The 24439-nt window shown below is 41.5% G+C and overlaps 1 protein-coding gene across 5 annotated transcripts in view; it reads left to right on the forward strand.

The window, feature by feature from the left end:
• Positions 1 to 24394, forward strand: part of aspg (asparaginase homolog (S. cerevisiae)) — a 149596-nt gene extending 125202 nt beyond the window's left edge. The window contains exons 13-17 of one of the 5 annotated variants that reach the window (XM_086003096.1): positions 2557 to 2643; positions 13110 to 13209; positions 13394 to 13501; positions 21596 to 21650; positions 22626 to 24394. In XM_086003096.1, coding sequence (XP_085859222.1) covers positions 2557 to 2643; positions 13110 to 13209; positions 13394 to 13501; positions 21596 to 21601 — 301 coding nt within the window. In that variant the 3' untranslated portion in view covers positions 21602 to 21650; positions 22626 to 24394. Of the gene's footprint in view, positions 1 to 2556; positions 2644 to 13109; positions 13210 to 13393; positions 13502 to 21595 lie in introns of all 5 variants that reach the window. The other 4 variants (XM_086003095.1, XM_086003097.1, XM_086003099.1 and 1 more) reach the window with 4 other exon arrangements.
• Positions 24395 to 24439: the final 45 nt, after the last annotated feature.

A 24439-nucleotide genomic window follows, 5' to 3' on the forward strand; every position in this document is an offset into this window, starting at 1 on the left:
GGAATGAAGGTCAGGCATTTTTTCACTGGGAGGGAGAGGAAAGCAGGGAGGGAGCACTTCTCATACTCCTTGTGAGCGCCTCCCCATGCTGCCCCATGTTTACCTAACATCACTCAGTTACAAAGCGACATGTGCAGAGGCATGGAAGCAGTCTCCAGCCCGCTGTCTTGGTCAGAGAAGGTGTATCCTGCAGAGGAGGCCTCATGAATGGAAATCAACAGAGAACAAAAATAAATATACAAGAAATGAAAAAAAAAACTGCTGCTCAGAATTATTGGGAGATAGTAAATGGTTGTATGTCTACTTGCGATTAGAATTACAGTACATCATAAAAAAAATTACCAGACAGAAGAGGCAAAAACATTGAGGTTGTTAAAAATACAGTCGAATGCTGTTTTGGAAGTGTTAAGGTGCAACACTACAATAGTGACTACACTTCAAAAAAGTTCTTCATTGGCTGTAAAGCGCTTTAGGACATCCTGAGGTCGTGAAAGGGGCTATATAAATGCAAGTTCTTTTTTTGTCAGAGGGAATGGCTCCAATGGCCAGTATCCTTGACTTTTCTTCTGTTCTTACGGACATTTGCAGTTCAGCCAATGCCATGTATGGACATCAGAAAATCCTGAGTGATTAATATTCAGTGCTGAGAACTGAAACACTGCAAGAAAAAGGTACTTCCCCCTCTCTTTCTTGTTGACATGGGCTTTATTTGCAGGTTACAGATGATATTCTACCCTAGTTATAGACCAGCATTAAACAAGAGTTGGTTATGGGACAGACCAGTCTAAATTGTTTTGAAGATATTTTCCCTTTTTTAACAGTTCTCATTGCTACCTCCTGCTGTCACGTTACCTTGGCCATCTGGCACAGTCTGTGCTGTGGATTCCTCATCCCTACATCATGAAACATCAAACATGCTAGAAATGGAATTGATGCTGATGAATACTAACAGTTTTTAAATGTTTGAAGACATTCTACATTTTCTACTGCTTTTTTCCCCCCCGAACTGTAATCCTGTTGCATTGAGTATGGTGTCATGGATTGTAAGAGGGAATTCCCAGTGTTCGATCACTCCCTTAAATTCAGTGACGTTTTGATCTTGTTTGTTACATATATCAGATTCTGAAGTTCTTGCCTTCTCAGTGCTGCAGTTCCACTTGAAACTGAAAGTGATTTTGTGAGAGTCATTATTGAAAGGGAAGAGGACCTGCAATCTCAGCAGGTTATAACTTACAGTAAATTACTGGAATATCCGAGCATTCTCACCGTTGTATAAGTTGTATGGATTCCCAATCGCAGGTTGAGGTTTGCATTAAGGAACGATTTTCCTACTTTTTGCTGCCGTGACCATGTATCGGAAATCTGTGAATGGGCTGTACATGAGTTTCCAATCATTTTTGTTGGGAAATCATGCACAGCAGAGGAGAGCTTCCTATTGAGAGCATGAAGCCAGAAAATGACCCCTTACGAGTGCAGTGGGTTGTTGACATGAGAAGTCTTTTTCATTTATGCTTTTAATGACAAAAAAAGCTCTTTCCAGCCCCCTAGCTGGTGCCGGTTACCAGTTTACATATACCTCTTACAACAATTACATTTTCCAAAATATTTGCAAGTTATTTTCATACAGTTTTATGGTAAGTGTGTTTGTGGAGTGAGGGGAAAGAAGGGGCACAAAACTAGCATCTATGAACTTGGAGGAATAAAGAGTGCCCCAAATCAGCCGTGATTCCATCGGCGCATAGTGACAGCGTGGAGAGGCCTAACGACTGAAGTAAATTCATCCTCGCACCCCATCAGAATAAATCAGGCAAGCTACAGGCACCAATTAGGTGCCCTGATGCAGCTTGTCTGTTGGAGCCTTATGAATTTCGGCCCACAGGTAACTCTGGAAGGGAGGGGAGAGGCGATCAGGAGGGGTTGAGGGCGGGCCGGTAGCAGCCCGCAGTTGTTTTCTGGATGCAGGATGAGCTCCTGTTCCTTTCAACTCTAAACACAAAAAAAAAGAGTTCCAAGTTTTGCTGCCTGTTTTGAGCAGCCACCGCAAGTTAAGCAGCTGAAGAAATGGAAATACTAGTTGGAGCTTGCGTATCACAAGCACTGACTAGGGCAAACAAATTTAGGAGTTCTGATCTGAAATGAGCACAGGAGCCTCAATTCAATATTGAAATAAGGCCTGCGCTCATTTCAGGTGGTGGGTGGCCAGGGCCGCCTTAAAAAAAAAAGGCCACGACCAATTTAGCAGTGGTCTGAACTCCCATGTAGATCGGGCGCGGGCATCTGCACTGCTAACTTGGTTATCAGTGCACCCGTTTTAGGCCCATAAAAAGGGCGCAACAATTTAAAATTTATACACAAGTCTCCAGATACAATTCCCCTGTGAAAGGGAAGTTACGTATAGGGAATACATAATCCTGTGATGGCAGCTCTCACTGATGAGAACGGCTGACTGTTCCTAGCAGTTCTGATGTTTCACATTAATAAAGGATCAGTGTTTTTGTGCTTTGTTAAACGTTTTGCTTCTCGATGACTGCAAGAGACTCTGTTTGCCTTCTGCAGGCACACTGAGGTCATCAAGTTATTGCGGCAGACTGGTGCCCATTTCTCAAAAGACGAGGTTGAAGATGTGGGAACTGAATTGTGCAGGTAAGATTTCTAATTTGTCTTGTGCCTGAGGAGCCTGATTCGCATACATTGTTCACCGCAAGCGGTGTCCACCAGTACACTTGAGGCCTTCCGCAACCGGTGGGCACCGCAGGGACTGGAGGGCGTGGTAAATAGCGTCAGTAATATTATTTAAGTTATACGTTTTCTGTGTTTTTGTTTAAGTTTTCTATTAGTTGTGCCCCTCTAAAAAGTGGGCACTTTCATTAGTTTTTTTCCCGTTTGATGACACTGAGGCATGATCTAGTGTTGCTGCGGTGCAAGTGATGGAAATGTGTTGCTTGACTCATTTGCCTCATTTGTATATGCTTAAAATATGCCTGACGTATTTTGTGCCGCTGGTCACTGCCTGTGGGAAATCATGGGGGGAGGAATAAATAGCGGCCGTGTGGCAAAGGATGTCCATGATCCTGCCCCCACCCACCACAGTTCCACTGGAAAAATTGACAGAACGTAGATTTCCCATCCTCCCTGTATCATTTTGCATGGGGTCGGGGGGGAAGGGGGTCAAAGAACAACTTTGCTGTTGAGCCAAGTAGCAAGAAATCTTGACACATCGGACTTAACATTCGTTAAAATCATGGGCCAGAAAAGTTCTGTGACATTTGGCTAACATGATTCCGGAGTTGAAATCTATAAAAGCATAATCAAGTCTTAATTTTGACTTTTAAAAATGGAACTGCCCCTCCCTGTCCTAATCTCCAAAGGAGTGTCTCTGAGTTTTTGCTTAGCACGCACAGTCATAAACCCCTCCTAGAACTAGTCTGCTGTCATTTGTAATTCTTGTTCAACCTGCTTTCTTCAAGATGCCTATAGCGTCGGGTGGAACTGCTGTGTAGCAAACTGGAATGAGGCTCCAGGTGCACGCTTCTGAAACTTTGATTTGCATTTGACTGTGAATTGGAGAACGTTTTAAACAGGAACCCCGGGCTGTTTCACAAACTGTATATTCCAGTGGGATACTCAAAATAATCTTTCACCTGCATTGCTGCTTATTTTTTTGGAGAAATTAATCTTGTAATTTAAAAACTGGTGCCCTAAAAGTGGTGGCATTTCTTACAATTCAGTAGGACATTGCTTCCTCATGAAAAGTAATAGATGAGACAGGATAACAATCCCAAAATTGATCCATTCACCACTGTTCACTATGAAAAACAGGCCACCCATCATTTCCCCCCAGACTCAAGTAGGAACCCAATACAGTCCCAACTGCAGCTACCTAATCCGCATCAATGTAAAGAGAAGAGCTGGATCACAGTGACCTCAGCCCCCTAGCAGCCGAAGAGAAACAAAAGTGCTGAGCAGTAGATCAGGCAGTCTAAAGCTCTACAGAAATAACAAAGGAGCATGGTCACTGGGCCAGCACACTTGCGACAATGTGATGCTCCGTCACTGGGGACCTCATTGCACACCAACTGTTATTGATCCTTCCGCCTCTACAAAACTCTGCAAATTGTTCCAACTTTTTATCATTTATGAACTGTATTCTGAATCGATCCCAGTCATTAATGGGCTCATTCTTGCATTATAAATATCTATATGTGGTATGTTTGATGTTGCGATCTGACCTTGCCATAATTCTAGAACTTGCTTCTGATACCGGGCAGATTAACTTTAACCTCCCGTGTTTACATTACAAATCACAGCACAACAGGATCCCATGAATCCCAATTGGATAATACCAGATATGTGCAAGACGTTACAAAACTAAAAAGAGCTCATTATTTTTATCTATATCTTCTGTTGTAGCTTCTATTTGGTTGAAATAATTCTGAGAACAGCTGCAGATATCGTAAAAGCTTGTTTGCATGAGCCAATCACCACGACAACAACTGTGTGCAGTGATTAAAAGTACAATTGTCTTATTCAGTTGACTTAATTGATTTTAAGTGCACTTTATTAAGCTCTGTCGATAGCTTAGTGGGTAAATGCACCATCTGGTTTGTTATTGACTAATACAAACCAAGAAAGCCCCAGGTTGGATCCCTGAACTGTGCTGAGCTTGGGGTAGCTTTAGGAGCTCTTCAGATGGCCTCAGCCAAGGAGAGAAAATCACCCAGGATTCCCACTCCTGATTAGTTCCCAGTGCCCTCTTGCTGTAAAGTGAATGTATGTGAATGTTGGGTGAGGACAGAATCGTGTTGATGCCACCCTATGGGCCAACTAGCATACTAACACTCAATGTTTGCCCAGGCTTAGACAGGAAGAACAGCCATGTTGGCAACATACAGGAACGTGGCCAATTCATAAGAACATAAGAAATAGGAGCAGGAGTAGGCCAATCGGCCCCTCGAGCCTGCTCCACCATTCAATAAGATCATGGCTGATCTGATCCTAACCTCAAATCTTCTATCACTCTCCATCCACCCGAACCCATGTGATCTCCCGGGAGAGGCGAAAAACCAGATAAAAGACCCAATAGCCAATTTGGGAGAAAAAAAGCTGGGAAATTCCTCTCCGACCCATCTAGGCGATCGAAATTCTTCCAGGAGATCACTCTGTCCCTATATTTTCTACAGTACTTACCTTCTGTAAAGGCGATCTCCACCCCAGCCAGGAACAGGAATAAAACCATCTCCTGAAATCTAACACAGAATTAGAACACAGTAGGAGCAGAACCAGGCTACACGGCCCCTGGGCCCACTCCACTACCCACAGGGCCATGACCATTCCGAACCTAGACTCCTGTCCAATTTCCTGCCCGCTCCCCGTAACCCTTAATTCCCTTTACTTCTAGGAAACTATCTATTTCTGTTTTAAATTTATTTAATGATGTAGCTTCCACAGCTTTCTGGGGCAGCAAATTCCACAAACCTACCACCCTCTGAGTGAAGAAGTTTCTCCTCATCTCAGTTTTGAAAGAGCAGCCCTTTATTTTAAGATTATGCCCCCCAGTTCTAGTTTCACCCATCATTGGGAACATCCTCACCGCATCCACCCGATCAAGCCCCTTCACAATCTTATATGTTTCAATAAGATCGCCTCTCATTCTTCTGAACTCCAATGAGTAGAGTCCCAATCTACTCAACCTTTCCTCATATGACCACCCCCTCATCCCCGGGATTAACCGAGTGAACCTTCTTTGTACTGACTCGAGAGCAAGTATGTCTTTTCTTAAGTATGGACACCAAAACTGTATGCAGTATTCCAGGTGCGGTCTCACCAATACCTTGTCCAACTGCAGCAATACCTCCCTGTTTTTGTATTCCATCCCCCTAGCAATAAAGGCCAACATTCCATTGGCCTTCTTGATCACTTGCTACACCTGCATACTAACTTTTTGAGTTTCGTGCACCAGGACCCCCAGATCCCTTTGTACTACAGTACTTTCCAGTTTCTTGCCATTAAGATAATAACTTGCTCTATGATTTTTCCTGCCAAAGTGCATAACCTCACACTTTCCAGTATTGTATTCCATCTGCCAAATCTCTGCCCACTTACTTAGCCTGTCTATGTCCCTTTGCAGGTTTTTTATGTCCTCCTCACTCACTACTTTCCGTCCCATCTTTGTATCATCTGCAAACTTTGATATGTTACACTCGGTCCCCTCCTCCAAATCGTTAATATAGATTGTAAAGAGTTGGGAACCCAGCACTGACCCCTGCGGAACACCACTATTTACTGGTTGCCAATCTGAGAACGAACCATTTATCCCAACTCTCTGCTTTCTGTTAGATAGCCAATCCTCCACCCACGCCAGAATATTATCCCCAATCCCGTGATTTTTTATCTTGAGCAATAATCTTTTGTGTGGCACCTTGTCAAATGCCTTTTGGAAGCCTAAATACACTACGTCCACTGGTTCCCCTTTATCCACCCTGTATGTTACTTCCTCAAAGAACTCAAGCAAATTTGTCAAACATGACTTCCCCTTCATGAAACCATGCTGAGTTTGTCCTATTAAATTATGTTTATCCAAATGTCCCGTTACTGTCTCCTTAATAATGGACTCTAACATTTTACCAACCACAGATGTTAGGCTAACAGGTCTATAGTTTCCAGCCTTCTGCCTACTACCTTTTTTAAATAAGGGTGTTACATTAGCAGTTTTCCAATCTGCCGGGACCTTTGCTGAGTCCAGGGAGTTTTGGAAAATTATTACCAATGCACCCACAATCCCTACCGCCACTTTCCTCAAGACCCTAGGATGCAAGCCATCAGGTCCAGGGGATTTATCCGCCTTGAGTCCCATTATTTTACCAAGTACCACTTCCTTAGTGATTTTATTCGTATTTAGTTCCTACCCCGCTAGAGCCCCCTGTTTGTCCAGTGTTGGGATATTCTTAGTGTCCTCTACTGTAAAGACTGATACAAAATAATTGTTCAGCGTTTTTGCCATCTCCATGTTTCCCACCATTAATTTCCCGGTCTCATCCTCTAAGGGACCAACATTTACTTTAGCCACCCTTTTTCTTTTTATATAACTATAGAAACTTTTGCTGTCTGTTTTTATATTTTTTGCTAATTTACTTTCATAATCTATCTTCCCTTTCTTAATCAATCTTTTAGTTATTTTTTGCTGTCTTTTAAAGACTTCCCAATCTTCCATCCTCCCACTAGATTTGGCTACCTTATATGCCCTTGTTTTTAGTCGGATACTATCCTTAATTACTTTACTTAGCCATGGATGGCTATCTTTTCTTTTACAGCCTTTTTTCCTCAGTGGAATATATTTTTTTTGGAAGTTGTAAAATAACTCCTTAAATGTACACCACTGATCATGTACTGTCTTACCCTTTGATGCGCTATCAATTACTCATAAAAGACTGAGAGTTAAGAGAGTAACTAAAGGCTGTTATTAACAAAAGAATGAAGGTCTGCCTCGAGTGGTCAACCGGTCCAGAAATACAAAAGGCTGGGGAGCAGTCACCTTTATACCAGGACTTGTGGGAGGAGTCAGCCGAGGCATGTCCCGGCATGTACACAGTGGAATACAAACAGTGGTTTACCACACCCTTTAATCTATTTTCCCAGTCCACTCTAATCAATTCCACTCTCATACCTTCATAGTCTCCTTTATTCAAGCTCAGCACGCTTGTTTGAGATCCAACCTTCTCACCCTCTAATTGAATATGGAATTCAACCATGTTATGGTCACTCATTCCAAGGGGATCCTTTACTAGGACATTTTTAATTAATCCTGTCTCATTACACAGGAACAAATCTAAGGTTGCTTGCCCCCTGGTCGGTTCAGTTACATACTGCTCAAGAAACCCATCCCTAATACACTCAATGAACTCATCCTCAAGGCTGCTCTGCCCAATTTGATTTGTCCAGTTAATATGATAATTAAAATCCCCCATAATTATAGCTGTTCCCTTATTACAAGCCTCAACTATTTCCTGATTAATACTCCGTCCAACAGAGTTGCAACTGTTCGGAGGCTTATAGACTACACCCACTAGTGTTTTTTTCCCCTTATTATTCCTTATCTCCACCCAAACTGTTTCACTATCCTGCTCCTTTGACCCAATATCATTTCTCTGTATTATAGTGATTCCTTCCTTTAGTAACATAGCCACCCCACCTCCTCTCCCTGCCTGTCCTTCCTGATTGTTAAATAACCTGGTATGTTTAATTCCCAGTCATGGTCACCCTGCAGCCATGTTTCTGTAATGGCCACAAGATCATACCCATATGTCGTTATTTGTGCCATTAACTCATTCATTTTGTTACGAATGCTACGTGCATTCAGATAAAGAACTTTCAAATATTTTTTGTAACACTTAGTTCCTGTTTTTTCCCTTTTTAGTACTTTACTTTTTACTCCATACCTTCTGTCCCTTCCTGACACGTTCTGCTTTTTAATTCCCCCACTGCTACCTAAGTCTATGACCTTCTCTGTTGTCATTTCTATTATTTGCTCTCTAGAAACCTCCCCCCCACTAATTAGTTTAAAGCCCTCTCTACAGCCCTAGTTATATGATTCGCCAGGACTCTAGTCCCAGCACTGGCCAAGTGGAGTCTGTCCCAACGGAACAGCTCCCTCCTGTCCCAGTACTGGTGCCAAGAAGCAAAACCCATTTCTCCCACACCAGTCTTTGAGCCACGCATTTAACTCTTTAATTTTATTTATCCTAGCCAAATTCGCTCGTGGCTCAGGTAATAACCCAGAGATTATTACCCTTGAGGTTCTGTTTTTTAATTTGACCCCTAGCTGCTCATACTCCTTTAACAGAACCGTCTTCCTTGTCCTATCTACGTCGTTTGTACCAACATGGACCACGACAACTGGATCCTCCCCCTCCCACTCCAAGTTTCTTTCCAGCCTAGAAGAGATGTCCTTAACCCAACACAGCCTTCGGGACTCCCGCTCTTGACTGCAGAGAACCCTATCTATCCCCCTAATGATACTATCCCCTACCACTACAACATTTCTTTTTACTCCCTCCACTTGAATGGCCCCCTGTACCACGGTGCTGTGGCCAGGTTGCTCATCCTCCCTGCAGTCCCCGCTCCCGCCCTCACAGGGAGTAAGAACCTCGATCCTGCTTGACAAGAGCAAGGGCTGCGTCTCCTTCAACACTACACCCTGGATCCCTGTACCTTCCTCACTCGTAGTCACACCGTCCTGTCCCTGACCACGGACTACATCTGCAGTAATTAACTTCATAGGTGTGACCATCTCCTGAAACATAGAGTCCAGGAACTTCTCCCCCTCCCTGATGTGTCACTCGGTCTTAAGCTCTTTGACATGGAGCTTGAGTTCCTCTAGCAGCAAACACTTATCGCAAATGTAATCACCGTGAGCCTCAATGGGGTCCACCAGCTCCCACATTTCGCAACAGTGACACATCACCTGTTCACCCATATCTATGTAATTAATTAAATTTATTATTATTAGTTATGAAGGCCCTCTGCCCCGATGTAGATGATACTATTACACCACTATTCAATAGGACTTACCAACTTAAAGGAATAAAAGAGAAGGAAGAAAACCAACCAACCAGCTGATCACCAACCTCCTCCTTGAATACTGTCTGTGGGGCCTGTTTGGTTGACTCGTCTCGCTGCTCCGCCTCCGCAGTGCTGTCTAAGCCTGGGAGTGGGGAACAAAACAGAACAAAAAACACACCTTCACCTCCCACTTGCCCGAACTCTCCCTCTTACCAAACTCTAGCAGCACTCAATGCACAAGCACTAGTCCCGCCCCTTTTATACCCAGATTCTACTTCCGGGTTAAACTCCCCAACAGTTTAATATACACTTAAAAAATTAAACACACTTCAAATAATTAACTTTTTAACACACTAAAATTCACAAAATACACTTAAATGACCTTTCTCCCTCCTACCAAACTCTAGCAGCACTCAATGCACAGCACTCCGTGCACAAGCACTAGTCCCGCCCCTTTTGTACCCGGATTCTACTTCCGGGTTAAACTCCCCAGCAGTTTAATATACACTTAAAAAGTTAATTATTTGAAGTGTGTTTAATTTTTAACACACTAAAATTCACAAAATACACTTAAATGACACTTCTCCCTCTTACCAAACTCTAGCAGCACTCAATGCACAGCACTCCGTTCAAGTTCTTTATATCAATCATTTCTGATTACATGGAATGCAGCAGGTACAAATTTTTTGCCGTCTTCATGTGATTGACATAGCACCAATTATCAATTCAAAGCTGGTTTGTGCCAAGGATTCTCATGGTTATTATCTTTCATTTCACTGTGTTTACATCAGAAGCTGGAAAATTGCACACATTTTTACTCGTATAACTTCTCCATTATAACTGGAGTCCTTGGGGGCGATTTTGCCAGCCCTGGGGAGACGGGACTGCCGGGAAAATGGCAAAATCTGGGGGCGGGTGCCCAACCCACCTCCATGCCATCTTCCTAGGAGGCGGGTAGCCGTCCCGCGCCGGGCCCTGTCTCCTTGGAGGCGGGAAGGGATTAAAGCCTATTAACTGCCTGTTAACAGATAGTTAACAGGCAGAAAATAGGATTATCCCCTTTTTGCCCTCAAGTGCGGGCTTCCCGAAGGCTCCAAAACTCGCCAGCTCAGCGAGGCGAGTACTGGGTCTGCAGGAGTTGGGGGGGGGGGGTGCGCAAAAGTGTGGTGTGAAGGTAAGTGATGGGTGCAAGAGTGCAGAGGTGAGTATCTGAGGTAAGTACAAAGTGTTTTTAAAAGTGTACAGTACTTACCTTTGTTTCTTCCTGCAGGCTTCATTCGGTTTGTATGCGGAGAGTCTCGGACCTCCGTGTTGCAGATGAGAAGATGGCCGTTGCATTCTCAGATGCAACAACCATCTCATTTCTGTAAAAGACTACATCAAACTACAGAGAATGTCACTGATGACAATTCATCTGTCAAATGTTTTTGACAGATGAAACGTCATACGTTGACGTTCTCTGCAACCGGCTTTCCTTAATTGGCCTAACAAGGTCACTCAAGGGAAAATAGCGTGGGTTGGCCACAAATTGATGGAGGCGGGACATCGACACACCAAGCAGCAGTCCCGCCTCCAACGCGCCCCCATTAACAAAATCGCCCCCCCCCCCGTGTCTTTTAAGCAGTTATTGCAAAATGCATTTCCATCTCATTTGCCATTTTTAAATTGCTAAATCTCTTCATTTTGCACTCCAGTGTCTCCTTGATTTTCAAAATATGACCTAGATAATGATAGGTCGATTTTAAATCCTGGCTGAGAGCACAGCCTAGCAAAGCGGCTCTTTACAGGCAGCTCTGTGCTCTAAAAGTAGCACCACACCTTGTGAATAGAGAGATGTGTTGAGGCAGGGGGTGACCTGCTTTCGGGCCTCTTCCTATGACACTTGTGAACCAGCCACTAGGAAGTAGATGAGAGCAGCCCATTTTGACTTATCTTCCAATTTTCCCGCCTTCTCTGTAGGGAAACGCTGCGTAGAATTTGGCATTCACCCGATGGGATTTGGTGCCCACCCATTTCCTATCACTGTGTGGCACAATGGCCCAGATTTTGAGGTTGTAATGATGGCGAAACTGTCAGCATTTGCTGTCATTTCTCTGTGAAACTGGCAGCAACTTCTGGCGTCCGCACATGCGCAGTTAAATGCGGAAACCCAGAAGTTGCTGTCAGTGATTCCCTGCTGCTCCACAGAGCTCAGTGTTGAAGACCCTGCAAACGGTAATCACTGAACTGACAAGAACTTCCCCTTTTACACTGTAATATCACTGTTAAAAACCCCAGAAAAAGTTAAGCCTTTTGAATGATGTGTAACTGGGTTTTTAATGGTGTACTAAGTCATAACTACTGCTGAACAACCTCTCTGGCCCTGAAAAACTAATTATATTTGTAGAACATCAATTTTTTCCATTGATAAAAATTCCATAGGTTTCTAATATTTATTTTTTTAAAGTTTGTTTATGATATTTTAGCTTCTACCTTGATCCCATCTTTATTGCACTCTCTGTAAAATTTATAAAAAGTGAAAGATAATGCATTTTACTTCCTTGTTTGCTGTCTGTGAGAATTCATCAATGTGATTGGCTGCTTAGCCTGCTTGATGACATCACTTGCTGGACACTGGAGATCCTCTAGAGTTGGCACCAGTATCAAACTAACATCGGGAAAGGTGAAATCTACGCCACAGAGATCGCTAGATCTTTGTGGGCAGCTTTCTTCGAGGTCAGTGGCGAGCACCGTCACTTTGCTGCTGACTGCAAAATCCAGGCCAATGTGTACCTACATAAAATGCACTGTGCCACCAGATTTCCATGGACAAGGCTATTTTCAGGGCCTTCACTATTAAACTTTTTGCCACGTTTCACTGTAGTGACTGCTTATTAAAATAAGCAACATGCTCATCTCCCATTGGGCACGTTTTGAGAAGGGAAGAATATGGACAATATAAACACTCCTGTGTAGAAATGAAAATGTTATGAAGAATACTGAGACTTACTGCTGTATCCACATATTGTGCATACAGTACAGCACGCGCACACATGTCAGCAGATGGTTGGAGGAAAAATAGTGGTGAGTCACTGCAGACTGCTCACAGTGTGGCATTGGCAGAGATGTGGGACCAGACTTGCCAATCCTGTTGGCAAGGAAAAGATGCATGATAAAGGGACAATCTCAAGCCTGGACGAAAATTGATTTAAAATGGGGGATAAAGGAGAAAGGAATACTGTGAGGTAAAATGTTACTGTTTCTGGGTTTTTAAAAAAACATGGGCAGGATCCTTTTTTTTTTAAAGAAAAATAATGAACTTTAAATAATTATTAAAAGGGATAGGTTTTTTGTCCACCCAGTTGCTATGATAAACCTTTAACCTGGATCAGTGCTGTAAAATTGAAAAGGTTGTAAGTTGACTGATGATGACACTGGTAGTTTTGCAAGGTATTTGAAAACAGGTTGTTTCTTAAAAAAAAAAAATGAGGCCAACCTCTTTTTCTATACATTTGGTTCTCCTGTCACTGTATCTATGTGAGAAAAACATAAAAGTTGTTTGTTTTACACAGCCTGGCTGCAAATGGTGACGTGGGAGGACTGGAGGTTTGGCAGTTGGCAGGGGTGGACTTGGACCAATGCAGCTACGATGGACAAACTCCTCTGGAAGTTGTAAGCAAAACTTTTGAACTGTATTTGGAAAGGGACTCAGGAAAGCCACATTAAAAATACGACAGCTCACATTCCTCCCAAATGAGGCACACATGGTACTTTGACATTCTTAGCTGAATTGCTCATTAGCTGGTGTTTAAAAATAGCTGTTGGCACTTTCATGATATGAATCACATTTTTTCAGCTGGGTGAAGCCAAGTATGAATGTTTCTGCCTTTGCCTCCAGGCTTTGGCTGCTGGGAATGAAGAGGTGGTTACATTCCTTCAGTTAGGACTCAAGCGAAACAGGCTGGTAAGAGTTGCATGAATTCAGTGGTTGTTCACTGTAACCACAACAATCCCACATTGAATCAACATTCTGAATCATACATTTTGGTAACCGTTCCTTTTTAATTCATGCTTTAAGCCAATAAAATGTGTTGATTTTCGCTTTACACTGTATACAGCATGATTCTATAACTGATTCAGAGGGACACCGAGTTTTACCAGTGCACCTTGTAATGCGTATTTGCGGGTTGTAGGTTCATGCACCTTATTCCCCATGGAATGAGGTCCTAAATCATGGCCACATCTTCAAGAGGAAACGGGTAGCTGAGCTTCACTAGGCCGACCGCACATGACTTTTAGCGGCTTGTTACCGAGTGGCATTTGGAAGGGTCTTAAGGCGCCAGAAAAATAACTTTACAGAAAGGAAAAATTTAGAGAATAGTACATGTGCAAGTGGTGTTGGACAGACACCAAAATAATTCTCAAAAAGACATATACCAGGTCCAGTTGATATATTTTTTAAATGTCCTTTGCCTTCTGTTTCTTTTCATTACTTTGTTCTCTCCTGTTGAAAGTTTACTTTTTCCCCCTTTTCTTCACTAATGTCCTTCATTATCTTTCACACTGTCCTTTTTAGTGCGATCTGAAAGATATCTTCACTAAGTTGCTTCTCTCTTCCTGTATTACAATTTATAATTCAATGCAGTAATGCGAATATTAAATTGAAGCATACTATTCGTTGTTGGCAGGTCTCAAAATTTCTTGGGTCAAAAGATACAGAATCATAATTTATGAATTCCGTCTGCGAAAAGAAATTTGCTAAACCTATTTAGCCATGATAAATATTAGACCTCAAATTTGGGAACTGCAGTGGGCTTCAGTACAATTCTCATCTTCAATCCATTAAAAAATGTAGGTCATTTCTCAAATGACTCTTCAGAGAAAACAGATTTTGTTGGTCTGTCGAAAACTTTGAATTCATAGCATAAAACATCTCATAATTAGTATTAGTTAGGTACTGGGTAACTTTCCCTTAAGCCTGCAGATAAACCTGTGCTTGATGCTGGTGCACTAAGTTCTCACAGAACATTAAACTCCGCATTAGTTTAAGAATAGACAGCTAACCATTTTGCCTGTAAGTGATTCTATCCAAAAGGGGTCGACTTTGTGAAAGTGAGTTGCATGAGAAACACGCTGAAAGTTGGGATTTGACCGCCATCGATGTGACACCAAGCTAAACAGATTTATCTAGGCCGAGGATACATTCTTGTTTTTTGGTTTAAAAATGTGAACATTAATTTACTTCTTGGCTGTAATCTGATGCATGTCATTCAGGAGCTACCATTCCAAAGACAGGAGGAGCATGTTTTGTACTGTTGGTATTGGTTTCAGGATTTGTGGTATGAGTTGCAGGTCAGGACAAACTTGATGAGCATGATGCTTTCCAAATCCAAGTATGGCCCAACCCAGTTGAGGAATGGCTTAAAAGTGCCCAAACCAGGCCATCGCATTCTTCAGGGACTTGGGTGGGGAGAGTGGAGGGGGGGGGTCTGTAAATCTGAAACAAACAAGTCAGGTCACAACAATTACCACAATCTGAGTCCTACTTTCCTGTTACAGCACTTTTTTTGGGGGGAGGAACTGCATTTAAATTCAATTATAAAGGAGCAGTATTCTATAATTTTGGCCAACACCAAAGGCATAAGCAAATATAAAGAGTTGAGGGGGACATAAGGAAAATTCTTGGATTTAGAGTGAGAGACATGGACTTCCTCATCTGTAATTTTTTTGTGACAACCTGTACCAAAGAAATCTGGGAAAGATCTATTTCCCTGCCTCCCACCTCAATATCCACAGTGGCTGCACCTATCACAAAGATAAGCTTTAATAAGGGTAGGTTACATTTAAATGTCAATAGTTATCTGCTGTCTGCTTAAACTGCACGTTATCACGGTCAGAAATTTCCCTTTTTTAAATATAGCAACTTGTTTTTTTTTATTAGAAAAGCTTAAAGAACAAAAATTGCATAGGATATAGACACAGAAACAGGCCATTCGGCCCAACCAGTCCATGCTGGCGTTTATGCTCCACTCGAGCCTCCTCCCGTCTTTCCTCATCTAACTCTATCAGCATAACCCTCTATTCCCTTCTCCCTCCCTCATATGCTTATCCAACCCCTTAAATGCATCTATACTATTCACTTCAACCACTCCCTGTGGTAGTGAGTTCCACATTCTCACTACTCTTTGGGTAAAGAAGTTTCTTCTTAATTCCCTATTGGATTTCTTGGTGACTATCGTACATTAATGGCCTCTACTTATGCTCTTCCCCACAAGTGGAAACATTTTCTCTCTATCCACTCTATCAAAACCTTTCATAATTTTAAAGACCTCTATTAGGTCACCCCTCAGCCTTCTTTTTTCAAGAGAAAAGAGACCCAGCCTGTTCGTCCTTTGCTGATATGTATACCCTCGCATTTCTGGTATCATCCTTGTAAATCTTCTCTGCACCCTTTCCAGTGCCTCTATATCCTTTTATAATATGGCGACCAGAACTGTACACAGTACTCTAAGTGTGATCTAACCAAGGTTCGATACAGGTTTAGCATAACTTCCCTACTTTTCAATTCTATCCCTCTAGAAATAAAACCTAGTGCTTGATTTGCTTTTTTATGGCCTTGTTAACCTGTGTCACAACTTTGTGATTTGTGTATTTGTACTTCGAGATCCCTTTGTTCCTCTACCCCACCTAGACTCGCACCCTCCAAGTAATAAGTGACCTCCCTATTCTTCCTACCAAAATGTAATACCGCACATTTATCTGTGTTGAACTTCATTTGCCAATTATATGCCCATTCTGCAAGTTTATTAATGTCCTCCTCAGTATTGACTATCCCCCCCAATTTGGTGTCATCCGCAAATTTAGAAATTGTGTTTTTGATTCCAAAGTCTAAATCGTTAATGTAAATTGTGAACAACAGTGGTCCCAGCACTGATCCTTGTGGAACACCACTACCCACCTTCTGCCACTCTGAATAGCTACCCTTTACCCCTACTCTCTGCTTTCTGTTTTGAAGTCAGCTGGCTATCCATTCTGCTACTTGTCCCCTGACTCCGCATTCTCTGACCTTGTTCATCAGTCTATTAATGTGATACCTTATTGAAGGCCTTTTTGAAAATCTAGATAAATTACATCTACTGCATTACCATTGTCTACTCTCTCTGTTACCTTTTCAAAAAATTCAGTGAGGTTGGTCAAGCAAGACTTTCCCTTTTGAAATCCATGCTGACTATTTCTTATATTTTTGGTTTCTAGATGTTCTTCTATTTTCTCCTTTAGTAGGGATTCCATTATTTTTCCTACCACCGATGTTAAACTGACTGGTCTATAATTCCCTGGACATGTTCTATCCCCCTTCTTGAATATAGGTATTACGTTAGCTATTCGCCAGTCTTCTGGCACTATACCTTTTTCTAACAAATTATTAACTATGTTTAATAATGCCTCTGTTATCTCTTCCCTAGATTCTTTTAAAATCCGGACCAGGGGTTTAATCCTCTTTGAGTTTGATTCATTTATTTAATATATATATCCCCTCTTTTTATTTTACATGCACTTATCTCATTACTCATCATCCAATGTCATGTCCACCTGTTCTATCTCCCTGGTAAACATTGAAGCCAAATACTTATTTAATTATTTATGCCATTTCTCTGCCGTTACCTGTGGTATTATCCTATCTATCCCTTAATGGCCCTATTCCCATCCCAACCTTTTTTATTGCTATGTCTGTAAAATATTTTACTATTTTGTTTTATGTTCCTTGATAATTAAATTTCATAGTTCCTCTTTGCCTTCCTAATTGTTTTTGGATTTCTCTCCTAATCTCCTCATATTCTCCCTTATCATGCACTCTCCTGCTGTCCATGTACTTAATGTATGCCTTTTTCCTTACCCTCAATTGTTCCCTTATGGCTTTATTCATCCATGAAGTCTCATTAGTGTTTAGTTTGTTCTTTCCTTTTAGCAGAATATATTGTTCCTGCACTCTGTTGAACACTGTTTTAAATGTTTCCCATTGCTGTTCTACATCATTGTTTGCCAATATTGTTGCCCATTTTATTTTCCCAAGTTCTATTTTCAGCCTCTCAATCAGCTTTTCCCCAATCTATTAACCTAGTTTTCGTCATACTTATGCCCTTCTCAATTATCATCTTAAAGTGTATTATATTATGGTCATTATTGCCTAGATGTTCCCCTACATTTACTTCTCTTATCTGCTCTGGTTCATTCCCCATTACTAGATCCAGTAGCGAACCCTCCCTTGTTGGGCTTTTTACATATTGGGTTAGAAAGGAGTCCTGTATACATTGTAGGAATTCCATTCCCTTATCCCTTTTACCTACCACTTCTGTCCAATTAATATCAGGGTAGTTGAAATCCCCCATGATGATTATTCTATTTTTTTACTAATTTCCCTAATTTGTCTGCATATTTCTTCCTCCACCTCCCTTCCACTATTAGGTGTTCTGTAGACTACCCCTATTATTGTGATTGATCCTATATTATCTTTTATCTCTATCCCTATGGATTCTATTTTTGTCTTGCTGATAGCTGCGTCACTTTTTCCTACTGCCATTATGTTATCCCTAATAAGTACAGCTACTCCACCTCCCCTTTTTCCCTCTCTATCTTTTCTAGATATGTTATACCCTGCAATGTTTAATTCCCAGTCCTGATTTCTGTAGCCATGTCTCGGTAATCCCTACTATGCCTGGTTCCTCACAACGCACGATTGCCTCCAGCTCCCTTGTTTTATTACAGACATTGTGTGCATTGCTGTACAGACAGTTTAACTAATTTTAATAGGATTTCCTCGCACTCTATGTTTAACAATCTTTTTAGACTCCTGTTTTAAAACTCTTATTTATTCCCTTGCCATCAATGTCCTCCCTTACTTTATTCTTTCCTATGCTCTCTTCGTGTTTTGTTTATAGTTAGGCTGACTATGTTTCTTGTAGATCCTTCCCCCCATCTTACTAGTTTAAAGCCTTTGCCACCTCCCTATTTACCCTTTCCGCTAGGACACAGGTCCCATCCTGGTTCAGGTGGAGCCCGTCCCATCGATACAGCTCCTTCCTGTCCCAGAACTGGTGCCAGTGTCCCATGAAAAGGAACCCCTCTTTCCCACACCAGCCCTTTAGCCATGTGTTAATTCTCCTGATCTGTTGGCTTCTATGCCAATTTGCACATGGCTCGGGCAATAATCCAGAGATTATTACCCTCAAGGTCCTGCTTTTTAATTTGGAGCTTAACTCCTGATACTCTTTCAGCAGGACATCCTTCCTGTTCCTACCTATGTCGTTTGTTCTAACATGGACCACGACAACTGGATTTACTCCCTCCCTTTCCAAGTTCTTCTCCAGTCACCATGAGATATCCCTTACCCTGGCACCGGGTAGGCAACACACCCTTCGGGATTCTCGTTCTTGGCTACAGAGGACGCCATCTATCCCTAATTATAGAGTGCCCTATCACTACCACATTTCTATTCTGCTCTTCACCCCACCCTCCCAACTTGGACAGCCTTCTGAGCCACGGTACCTTGGTCTGCATTGTGGCTGTCCTCCCTGCAGTCTTTTCTCCTTGTCCTCACAGGTTGTGAGGATATCGTACCTGTTGGACAGGACCAGAGTCTGCAGGACCTCCTTCTCAACCTCTCCTAAATCCCTGCTACCTGACTCCCTAAAATTGTAACCTAAATGTTTTGCAACTAACATTTTTCTATTGCGATCAGCAAAATGATTGTTTAATAGAATCATTATGTAGTTGTTAGTAATTATTTGAAATGTTTAGGATAAAATGGGAAGGAAAATCCTTAAATAGATGAACAAAGCAATAACAGATTATGCCAACTGGCTTGAATCTATTTCTGTGTGGCTTTTAATGGCCTTATCTGCTTGTGCTACCAGCTTTAATGATGCATAGGCCATTAAAGGTGGTAGCACATGTAAATAAGGTAATTAAGGAGGGAAATGGCATCCTTGGTTTTGTTTTTAGAAGTGTAAAATGCAAAAACAATGAAGTTATGTTGAACTTGTACAATACTTTAGTTAGGCCATAGTTGGAGAATTGTGTGCAGTTTTCAGCACCACATTCTAGGCAGGATATAAAAGCAATGGAAACGATATGGTGCAGATCGACGAAGATATTGCCAGGAGTGAGGGGTTATAGTTATGAACAGAGACTTAGGAAATTAGGACTTCTTTCCACAAGAACCAAAAAGATTAAGGGGTGATCTAAGAGAGGTCTTCAAACTATGAATCGTTATGATGAATAAATAGTGATAGATTGTTTCCATTGGACAGAGAAATAGGCGTGAGAAGATAAATGTAAGATAATCACAAAATTAATTAAAGGGAGGTTAGAAACAATTTATTTACATAGAGGGTGGTTGTAATGTGACATTCTCTGCTACAAACAGTGGTGATGCACAGACTGTAAATTAATTGAAAAGGGAATTAGATAGCTGCTTGAGAAAGAAGAATATTGAAGGGTATGGAGGAGCGAGCAGGAAATTGGGATTAGACTGGGTGCTTCACGTGGAGAAAAACGCTACCGCAGATGATGGGCTGAATGGCCTATTTCTGTGCCGTAACATTCTATGATTCTATCTAGCTCTCGCTATTTTAAACATGTGGAAATATGGCACAGTGGACTAATTGTATCGTTCAATTTGCGATATGTTCTACCTGTTCTCCCAGCTGCTACCATTAAAAGCAGATACTTTGGTCCTGAAAATCAGTGGGCCGTGATCCCAGTGGTTACATCAAGATCATGCCCTCCAGTGTTAACACTTGCCAGAGTTTGCAGGATCAGCGGGATGGCACCTCATTTGCATGGGATCAGCAGGTGCTTGTGCCTGTGCCTCTATGGATGCATCTCCGGCACTTGTCCCATCGAGAGGGGCATACCCTTAACCCTGCCATACTTGAGACCCCAAAGAGCTCCTCCTCGGCCTTGTATGTATAGGGCCCAATTTGTTTCTTTAAATGTCTAACCTGTTTTCGGGATCCAGTTCGCTACCCTCAACTGGATACCCCTGGATGCGACCTACTTGTGCCCATCCTACTTGAGTCCAGTACAGCTCACTTCATCATTCTTCAGTTTAGTTAGTTCCCACCCCTTGGCATCATTTGCTTTGTTAGAGGTGGGAGAAGTTTCTATCCTTTGCAAGGCTGACCAAGAACTCCTGGAGTTGGTGGAGACCCAGCGTAACCGGGTCCCTGCCTTTTCCAAGTAGGTTGTGCTGGACTCCCACTGGAGTTTTGGAAGGAGTCCAACAGAACCCTTGAGTAAATTCAGGATAATTTCATTTTAATCTAAAAGCAAACTAAAACTTGACATGTGAAATTACATTATCTAATACCCAGTAATCTTGCTTATGGGCTCATACTTTAATAACTAGTTACACATTGACACTAAACACTTATTGAAAAAATTAATCCAAACTATCAACTATTGGTCTCGGAAGCCCATTGAAGGGATTTGAGAGAAAAATCTGGCTTGGGATTTGATAACTTAAAGCATCCTCATTGTCTGATCTAGTATTATTTTTCATAAGTGAAAGGTTGCATGTAAGGTATATTCTGAAAGTCATAATGTTAACTGTATACTTACTGACCTTAATGCAGAGATATCTAGGATTGAGACCAGTGTGGAAGATGGAAGTGCCACTTGATGCAGCAAAGGTTTGGGTTGAACAGTGCTGTCTGGTCACTGTCCTCAATGAATTGAAGTATTTCACAGCACAATATTCGAGTGCTATATTTGAATGCCAATAGATTGAGGGAGAGAATGATACTCCATTAATGATTCTCCATTGCGGGCTAGCTCTGCTTTATGCTTCTACAAGATCAGTGAGCATGATAAGTGGTTTGGTGTGGTGTTAAAGCACAAATCCTTTTTCTCAAGCTAATTTAGAGTGAATAAGAAGCAAATTGTGTGCATTAATTATTGTAATTGAAGATTTGCAGCAGCTTATTACTTTTCTCTTGTTTTTATTGTACTTTTATAACCTCAAGAACTTGACATTTTGCTGAATTTGTTTTTTTTTCAGCTTTAGTGGCATCCACCGTCAAGAAAAATGATGACGTAGATTTGCATTCTGGAGTGTTAGTACAATCAAAAGTCAATAATGTTAAATGATGTTCTTCAACCTGCTACAAGATAATCACTTTTTTAAAAAAAAATTAGATATTCCACTACAGATTTATTTTAATGCAACAGCAATCATACTTTGAATTAGTTGTAAAGTTAACAAAACCAAGTAATTTGGACTAATAGCACAGAAGGATGGACTGTACCAGGGAATGCAAAGGTTCCTACCTTAGAGTCACGACACCATGAATATCTGATGTCATTTGGAGCTGTGCATGGAAGGTGTAAGTTAAGACAGAAATGTATAGGGAGTGGCATTGGCACCACCTTGGAGTTCGTCACTGTCTGCCCTCAGCTGGACATGGGCATGTGAAATAGTGGACACTGCACTGCGAGAAAAAAACTGATTTCAAAACTTTCCCCCACAGTATGATTTACCATATGGGAACATGGTTTTTTGTTACAATCTGTCAGTTTTTTCCCCTACGCAGCAATGGAAAATAAAATGCAATATGCAATTGTCTACCCAGTTGTCCCTGTGGTGCGGTGGCCATTTTCTTTGTCGTCGCTGGAACAATCTGCCCAGTGTGAGTGGACCGGTACTCCTTGCTTTGTGCAGAAATGTCCTGCTGGATTTGCGTTCAGCGACGAGCAGAGGTGGAAAAGGATTTTGTTATGATAACGGGAGTAAAATTCATCTTACACCTGCCAACTCTGGCAGTAGCCACAGCCGAAGGATAAAACTGGGTGGCAGGTTGCATTGCTACTACTTTCATTACTTTTGTCAGCTTGAACAAAGTGGAACCACTGGGGATTGGGCCGTTGCAGATTACATTCAGACCACTGATTTCATATGTTCATAATTTACATTCATATACTCGTGCTAGATTTTATTTGTCATTTCAGCCGTTTGTGCACATGTGGACTATTTCCATAACGTCAGACTGATTAAGGGGCAAAACATTGTTTTTTTGTGCATGCCTCTGCAGGTTCAGTTGGACAAAAGTTGACCCCCACCCACCCCGCCAGCCCCTTGGGAACAAGTGACAATTGTGGAAATTCAGTAGCTAGCCTGGATATTCGGGGAACAGTTCGGATTGCTCAACGTATCGGCATATAATGAGAAAAGAAGGGAGAGATAAAATAACCTTTGTAATAGGTGATGGAGAAAAAGTAGAGTTTTAAAGTACGTGAAAGAAGTTTAAAAGAATGTAACTACTTGAACCTTGAAATAATGCCTGAGGATGCTAGTCATTTGTTAACATCTGGGCTGAAAAAGCAGAGAGGAATTTCAGACAAATGCATTAAACACAGTAGTATCCCATGGTGTAATATCATGGCCTTAATTTAATGAAATGTGTAAAGTTCTGTAATCCACTAATGAAAAAAGTTAAACCTTATATGGTTTGTAAAATTATTAATGTATACAGTTAATTTTTCTTAGAAGTCATAGGATGCCAAACAAAATAACATGCTACAATGTCAACAACTTGCATTTATATAGCATCTTTAATGTAATGAAATGTCCCAAGACACATCACAATTAGGTATAACATAACAGGCATTAAGCCAGAAGGGAGAGATTAGAAGGGTAACTGAAAGTTTGGTCAAGGGGTGAGTGAAAGCCAGCTCCAGGATTCAAATTCAACTTGCCTAATTTATTGGTTCTAATTGTGGAGGTTGCCCATAACCTCACTGTTGGGCCTCCGAGTGAAGATTTCCTTGGAAGAGGCATATTGTTGATCTGATATATGCTGCACAATGGTGTATCCCATTCGTAGGACTCCAGGCAGAGTTTCCATTGCAATCAACCTGGATATAGATGTGTGGGATAATTACCCATTTGACAAGATATGTGCTCTCTCCATCTCCATCACAAGTAGTTCTTCCAGATAACATTCTTTTCAGAGTACTGTGAGCAGTGTGTGTAAGTAAGGCCTTTTTAGTCTTGAGTTTTCTCAGATGCCCTCTGGAGAGCTTGGAACCGAGAGCAGAGGCCTCTTTTTTTTTTAGTCCTTCTGCTGGAAATGACCTCTTGCACCATTCGTCTGGCTAGAACCTACTGCTTTATCACGGTGGTGTGGAGGATTTTTTTCTTTCTTTCCACAGAGCTTAATTGATCAGCAATCTCCACATTATTGCCTTGTTAAGTCTCGGACTGATGGTCGCCAGTGGCCTGTATTGTAGTAGCTCTCCATTCATCCTGTTATCCCTCTCCTGCCCATTTTTCAGTAAGCGGTACAAGGCCGGGACACATCTGTGATACAAAACTCATCAGGGTTGCATTATGTGATGTCTCTTAGCTAGAAATATAAATATACTTATTGGTTTGAGATTGTCATCAAACTCTTCTAGTTTTTACCAGCATTGTTGGACATTTTTCATGCATTTGTATCATCATTTGCCGATTTTGTTTTTCTTGTTTGCTTGAAAAACTCAAATAAAATGTTATTTTAAATAAATCACTTGTTTATGCCTGTGGATTTATTGTACAATCTATATTACTGCCACCAAGAATTTTTAGGGCTTAGTTTCTTCTCAAGAGCCATTTGTTCATCCACTGACCAATATGCTTTGAATTAGATAAGGCAAGTCCATATATTGTACAATTTGTTTTGAATTAATACAGCACAGGGTTATATTATGCTCCATACATTTCTGTATTGAAATGTAACTGTAGGAAGCTACTGTTTTGTATATATAAATATAAAGTACGGTGTCTGGTTCTGTTTTCTGTAAGGTAGAGTATTTGAGGGACATGTTCTTTATTAAATCTGTTTGGAACACCATTCATTAAAAACGG

The sequence above is a fragment of the Somniosus microcephalus genome, chromosome 12 (assembly GCF_052327205.1).
Source record: "Somniosus microcephalus isolate GS21.2 chromosome 12, FLI_Smic_1.0, whole genome shotgun sequence".
NCBI lineage: Eukaryota > Metazoa > Chordata > Chondrichthyes > Squaliformes > Somniosidae > Somniosus > Somniosus microcephalus.